At 37.7% G+C, this 7,407-nt stretch overlaps 1 protein-coding gene across 3 annotated transcripts in view; it reads left to right on the top strand.

Annotated features, from left to right (window-relative positions):
• The window catches only part of PDSS2 (decaprenyl diphosphate synthase subunit 2), a 183,530-nt gene extending 179,093 nt beyond the window's left edge, over positions 1-4,437 (top strand). For 2 of the 3 annotated variants that reach the window (XM_019537850.1, XM_019537849.1), the window contains one exon: positions 4,261-4,437. In XM_019537850.1, coding sequence (XP_019393395.1) covers positions 4,261-4,419 — 159 coding nt within the window. In that variant the 3' untranslated portion in view covers positions 4,420-4,437. The remainder of the gene's footprint in view (positions 1-4,260) is intronic. The other variant, XM_019537851.1, reaches the window with a different exon arrangement.
• Positions 4,438-7,407: the final 2,970 nt, after the last annotated feature.

The raw sequence follows: 7,407 nt of genomic DNA, 5'->3' as shown, positions 1-7,407 counted from the left end.
ATTTGGCATTGGTGAGACCACAGCTGGAGTAGAGTCCTGTTCTGGGCGTCAGATTTCAAGAAGGATGTGGATAAGCTTGGAAGGGTACAGAGAAGGGCCAGCTGTATGATCAGGGGCCTAAGAGGGAACTGGAGTTATTCAGTCTGAGTAAGAGAAAGCTGAGAGGCGACTTGATAACTGCCTATGAGTATGTCAGGGATGAACACCAAAATCTAGGGGAGAAACACTTCAGAAAGGCACCCCTTGGGAGGACGAGGCCCAATAGGCACAAGCTAGTTGAGGAAAAATTTAGGCTGGACATAAGGAAAAACTTATTTTCTTTAAGGGTATCTAGAATCTGGAACACACTCAGAGCAGAAGTGGTGCAGTTGCCATCCTTGGAGGTTTTCAAGAGGAGGCTGAACAAGCACCTCGTTGAGCTCATTTGAGTTCAGCTACCTCCCGCCCATGGCAGGGGACCAGACTTGATGATCTTACAGGTCCCTTCTGGTCCTTTGTTTCTATGAATAGTACTAAGAATGGTGACTGAGGATGCATGAAGAACCAGCATGGAGTCCAAGAGTGGAGAACAACTTGGGAAGGTAGTACAGATGGCACTGGGAGTCAAATAGGAAGTAGAAGGTAAGAGGTCTGCCAGGAAAAGGGGATATGGATATGGCTGTGTTCAGTAGATAGGACAAAAGAGAATAGTAGGAAAGTGTGAGGTGTTGCAGGCTAGTTACTTTCAGTGCTGTGTTCCTGAACATTCAGGACAAAGATGTATCTTATGTAGGCATGTTTTATTTAAACTGCTTTGTATGCCGGCTTCATGTAGCAGCCCTGGATCTCATTAGATCTCAAACAAAGCAGTCAAACCCGGTCAGTATTTCAATACCTCTGAAGACGTACTGAAGAAAAGCAACTTTTGCAAATTCTGCAAGTAGCAGCCTTCTCTTCCAGATGCTTTAACCAATATCACTGTATGGTTTAAAGAAGCAATGTGCTACTGATGGGGCTATTTGTTGAATGAGATGCTGCCTTGTGGTTTTAAAAATTCCATGGTCACCTTTGCCCAGGTCATAGAAGCTAATATCCCTAATCTACTTTCTCAGGGTTTAATTTGGATAATGATTTTATCTATCTGAAGTTGATAAACTATCTAATAGTTTTAACCTAATCCAATAACACTTCCAAGCCAAATTTCTAATTTGAGTTTTTGATGTTTCTATAGCCTGTTACAGTTAATGAGTGTTAATCTAAGAATAGCTTTGTTTCATTGGTGGGTGGAGTGATTCCTTTGAGCAGAGATTAGAAAGTTTGGGACTCATGTCTTCAAGAAAAAGCTAATGAGAGGAAACACAGTAGGAGTGTGTGTGTGTGTGTGTGTGTACACACATACACATATACACACATATGTATACACAGTATAATGAGAAAAGTAAGATTTTTATTTTATATAGAGAGCTATATATGTATATGTATACACATATAACAAATGAATAGAGCTGAGAAGTAAAAAGTATTTTTATTTACCCTTTCTCATTGTACTGTGTTTATTCATAATGTACAAATGAAATAGAAAGGTGTTTAAACCTAATAAGATGTTTTTTAACATGATTAGTATATAAGACTCGTTGCCACAAGATATAATTGATTCCCCAAGCTCTGTTGTGTATGTGGATATAATTAGAGCAGGGATTTTCAACTTTTTAAGATCAGTGTACTCCCAGTGGCCAGACACTGGGGGGGGGGCGGGAATGGCGGCATGTGGCCGAATGCAGAGCAGCAGCAGCCATCATGAGTGAGGTTCCCCCACATTTGGGCAGACAGCGCCTGTGCAGCAGCCCAGGATGGTGCATGGCAGCGCTCTGTCCCCACCCACCCATGCGTACTCCCTAGGGTCTTCTCAAGTACCCCTGGTTGACATCCCCTGAAATAGATCTTGGATTTTAAAAATGTTTTTAGGATTATAAATCCTCTTCAGGGATGAATAGCAGCTTCTCGCTGATGGGGTGAAGATGATGATGATTACCTTATGGGCATGTTATGCAGTTATTTCCCACTCAAGGGATATATTGCACCTTCCTCTGGAACATCTGGTAATGAATTAGTCTGCTCTGGTATGATGACCTGGCTTTGATGCTGGTCTCTCACAAGTTAACTGTATGTGTAACTTGTTAAACAGCTTTGAGATTATTTCATACATGAGACTCTCTATGTATATGTATTTATAGGTGGTATGCCTTTGACTTAAACACAAAATGCAGACCTTGCATTAGTTTCTAATCTCTCATTTCTGAGGTTTGGCTTTATCGGTAACTCAAACACAAAAAAAACAAGTTCAAACTGAGCTTTCACTCTAATCATGATTATCTCAATGGTTTTCCTCCCCCAACACCTGTATCTGTTTCTTCTTTCACCATGTATCCCTGTAGATCTGAAATACCTCAGGTGGCACTAATGGACTTTAGTAAATCAGCAGAATTTGCATCAAGGTGCTGATACTTGCTGATATGATGGGTCAACAGAAGAACTCTTCCACCTTGTTGAAATGCCTTCTTCTCATCTAATTCGATTATCCTTCTTGGTTTTGGATTGATAGCTCATATACATACTTTGGAAAGGTGTTGAATGAACTGTACATATGGTGCATTTATGCTTTAGGAGAAATTCTTTTACAAAGCATGGTGCATGAAAAATCTCTAATTTAAGTAGAGGATAAATTTTTTATGAATTGGGACTTGAACACTAAAGTGCTATAATATGCTTTCATCCTCAAATATGGATAATGAATCCACTTTAGCATGTATTCAGATAAGAAAAGTCATTCATTATATATAAATGAAACTACCTATAAAATGGATCACTCTTATGATGCTGTCTTGGTTTCCAAATATTTCTTATCATCTGAAGTAGACACATTAGGGTTATATTGCTGTATATAATTGGATAAAAGTAGTCTTTTGGGGAAGCATGTTGTTTTATGCACAGCAGGGAACATTCTTTTAAAAAACTTTTATACACGCGTAAAAAAATGCAATATTTATCCATATTTAATAAGAGCTCTGTGTTTTATAGGCTGACTCAGTGACAGAGACACACTACCATTAAATCACACAGTATATATTAAAAATGGAAAGACTTTCAGATACTATAGGGTTAGGAAACGTACAGGTACTTAAGACCAATAGACCTGGCTTTGATGCTGGTCTCTCACTCAGCTGGCTGTCAGTCTGAGATCACTAGTAAGGCTGGCTAATTTTAGGACAGTCAAACGATAACAATGAATCTTTAACTGCTTTACTTCTTTCTAATGATGTCCTGAGGGTATTGTTACTTTCAAAAATGACTTCAAATATATATGTTTTAATACAACCGCCTTCTAGAGAGCTCCAACAAAATGTTAAGACATTGAAAGCATATGAATGTTGCTTGACACTTTACAATTACATTTACTTATACTATGGAAAACTATTTTGTAGGAAATTTAACCTATAACTTCCCCCGTTCTTGCACCTGCCAGTTTTTGCCAGAAAACAGTATGCATCTGGAAAAGACTGCTTCTCTCCAATCCCTTCTGTGAAACATTTTTCACTTCACATGAGTCAGTATTGAACAGTACTGTATACTCAGATTCACCATCCCTACTGAGTACAATGAGTTTGCATGGATGTTGCTGATGGTAAAATAAGGTTATTAAACCTTGAAGAGCTTGAAAAGCACGTTTCCTCAGGAAAACAGAACTTATTAAATTCTGTTTTCCTGAGGAAATTCGTTTTTTCCACTGTAATAAATTTAAATATGCAGTGTGCATCCGTAGTCTGCTTTCAAGAAATGTAGAATCGAAATGTTTAATGTACGCTTTTAAATCGATTTGGATGCTATATATCCAGTACAAGAAAATAAGTGATTAGTTGGTAGGTCAGTTCAGCTTTCTGTACAAAAGCTATTAGATGAGGTTTGGTATGAAATGTCCAGATATTTAAAAACCTTCCTCCTTTGTTACGTGCATCCTCGGGAGGCTTAGCCTTTTGAGCTATGTAAAAGTGATGTAGTGTAGTTTCAATTGATCAGGGTTCTATTGTAAGTAGGAGCTGAAGTGAAGCAGTTTTATATTGGAGAATATTATAAGAGCTTTTTGAATTATTTGCAATAGCTGCCTTTTTATTTTTTGCTTTATGAAAAGGTAATAGAAATCCTGAATCCCTACTGTTATCTTAGAAATAATTGTATACTGAGTATTGTCAAAACTGATTTTATTATGCATGTGTTTTCTAACAGTTGCAAGAAGCAATCAAGGCTGGCAAAGGTGTGACTTCAGCTATTGACCTATGTCGTTACCATGGAAACAGAGCACTGGAGGCCCTGGAATGCTTCCCTCCCTCTGAGGCCAGATCGGCTTTAGAAAACATTGTTTATGCTGTGACCAGATTTTCATGACATACAATTAAAAAAAAATCAAGAAAAAAACTATTGTTTATTTGCAGGAAATAACTGGACATGTACTGGTTAGGGGTAAGGGAAATATATATAACCTGTGCTGCTAAAGATCTAAATGCGTTGGTTGCTTAATATATTTTTTTCATTTACCGCATCGTTGAATGAACATGCATATTTTGGAACTGCTACAAACAAAATTAGGGAAAAAAGGTCAAACAGTTTTCACTTGTCATGCCAGAAGCTCACTTGAGGCTGTACCGGTAGAAATAATTAATGAGACTTGCTTCTGTGACCTCAGCAAATGGACAGGAAATAAGTCCTTATTGATTGGACATAGCCAGGGATGGCGCCAGTGTGGTGGCCTGTGGTTTTCCTGCACTAGAGAGGACAGAGGGGGGCATGAAGCTGCAGGTGTCAGGAGAAACACTTTCTAAACCTGCCACCGAGAAAAAGCGAGCTGTTTAAGTCAAGAATTAATGTACCAGTTTATCAACACGAGGGACAGTTCAGTGAATTAATAGGGAAAAATCCTTTTATCTGTGTACATGCAGTCATGTCTCCTCACACTGTTTTTATGTATTTAAATGTAAAATTACTCTGTGCCTAATGCTTTCAATATTTGAGAAACTTGCTGAGAAAATGTGTCAAGCATGGTAAGTAGGAGCTTTAAAATATTTAATCAAATATTAATTTGGCTCTGTTAAGAGAAGCGGTTGCCTGTGTTTTATACTGTGTGTATAAAATATTTTGCTTTTGCTCAGAGTGATATTTTTTCAACTCTTTCAGGAAAATAATCTTTCCCTCAGATCAAGCAATTTGTTTCAAGACAATCCTACACAAAATAATTTCCTAGGTTTATGTGACACTTTTTTATTTAAGTCAAATAAATGTTCATTTGTACTGTTCAGCATCAATCTTTTGGCAGAAAGGAATGAGGAATATTTATCTGAGTACAGTTTTTCACTTTTCTGAATAAATGTGTAGTACATGAAGTTTTTTTAACCTTAGCGTGTCAAATTTTAAAGTCCAATTACAGAAAGAGTATAAGGTATATCAGAAGCCTGCAATTTGACTCTGTCTCTATTTTGTTCATAGGAGATGATTTTTGTGGTTTGCATGCATGCAATTTGAGAACATCGTTGACAAGAAGGCTGAGTTTACATAAATGATCTAGATTGAGACTCAGCTACCTTTCTTCCTTCTGTGGTGTAATTACAGCCCAATCTGGAGACAGCTAGCACAGCAAACAGATTTCATTACATGGCTCACTCAAACACTAAGTGGAGTTATTTCTGTTAAATTCTTCCAAAAAAAAAAAAAAGGTGTCACAGAGCCTCTTTATCATGGACCAGCATGTTGCATTTAACTAAATGGAAAACAAGGAGCTTATACATATATAAAAGCATTGTCTCTATGTAATATAGACGTACACTTAAAATACCAGTGTGCTTGTTCAGGTTTATACAAGTACAAGTTCAATGCCTTTGAGGGTGAACTGGTTTCTTAAATAATTTTATTTTGTTCTTAGACTCACTTGCTACCTTACCAAAGTTCGATTAATTATTAGCTCTTCAGGTGTGTATTAAATAAGACTTTTGTCTTAAATTACATTTGCAAATGTCATATTTTAGTTTTTTCCTTGCACTAGACCTATGCCCACTAATACTTCATGGCAATGTAAGGCCTGTGCAGAGTTGCTAAGTCATTTCAACTAATGACACTAAAGCATGGACTGCAGTTACCATATTTTAGGTTTGCATCAGTACTACAGATTTAATAAAAGTACCACTTTTTCAGTACTCCTTACAAAGACAAATCAGCAAAACTAACTAGTAGTAATATTGTACTTTTAGTAGTTGAATGATGTGACTTCCTTAAAATAGTCTGTGCCCTTGACAAAGTGCTGAAAAGGAATTGCTTTTCTAACAATGCCTTTATAAAATGTAGGCGTTTTGTTTGGGGTTGGACCTTTGAAAGCAACACTGGAATTACAGGGAAAATGTTTTGCTGATGATCCCCATGGCCAAAATAATCACTGCTGAGAATTAAAAAGCTTTTTAATTTTTGCTATCTTTCTCTTTGATATTTTCTTCCCACCCACATCTCACCTAAGTTCCTTCTTAAATTGTCATTCTTTTTCCATAGGGAACCAAGGAAGTATAGTTTCCTCCACTGCTCTAGTCAGCATCATCCCTTGTGTGGTTAGTGTGATCAGTACAGAGCAGCATAACACTCCAGCACATTTTGGGTGCTGTATAATAAATGAATAGGAACAAAGTACTCCATATGCTATATTTCGAGACCAAGAAGAGAAAATAAATTTCAGTCATTTGCTGTCCTTGTCAGTTTCCACACTTCATAATACCAGAGAACTGTGTAGAAAGAGCAGCTGTTGTTGAAACAAAAGATGAAGAAAGGGCAAAGCTGTGGATATATAAGCCCTCTACTCTGTTCACCTTCCTCACCCTCAATTTCTGGAGGCACCCTGGTATCAGAACTGGGGGCCCTGTTTGTTTATTTCTGCATCTGCTTTTTCTGCTCTCTGCTATCTCTGAGTCTGTCTCAGAAATCTGCACTTGTTACACTAAATCAGGAGATACGAACTTAGTAGTTAAACTGACTGGGCCACAGTTTCTCTGTGTGATCCAGGTAACGTCTGTGCTTATGTTTCTCCATCTGTAAAATGGAAATAATACTTCCTGGAAGGGAAAGTTGTGAAAATTTATTAATGTTTTGTTAAATGCTGTAATATCTTCAGATGGAAGTTAACAGAATTAGAAAGTTACCATTCCATTGGAACCATAAAATAACGCTGCTTTGGGGAGGCTGGGAGCCCCCCCTTCTTTTCTACTTCTGGGGGAGGAGGATGGGGACTGCAGATTCTCTCTGCCCCCTAACCTCGCCCTTTGAGATGGATGTTAAAGTAGGATATCTATCTGCTAATATGTTTCCTTCTTTTCTTGATTTGATTTCTGAAACACACTAGCC

This window comes from Crocodylus porosus, unplaced genomic scaffold, assembly GCF_001723895.1.
Source record: "Crocodylus porosus isolate Cpor-Errol unplaced genomic scaffold, CroPor_comp1, whole genome shotgun sequence".
NCBI lineage: Eukaryota > Metazoa > Chordata > Crocodylia > Crocodylidae > Crocodylus > Crocodylus porosus.
Note: the sequence above shows the minus strand (reverse complement) of the source record. Positions and strands in the feature narration are given on the sequence as shown.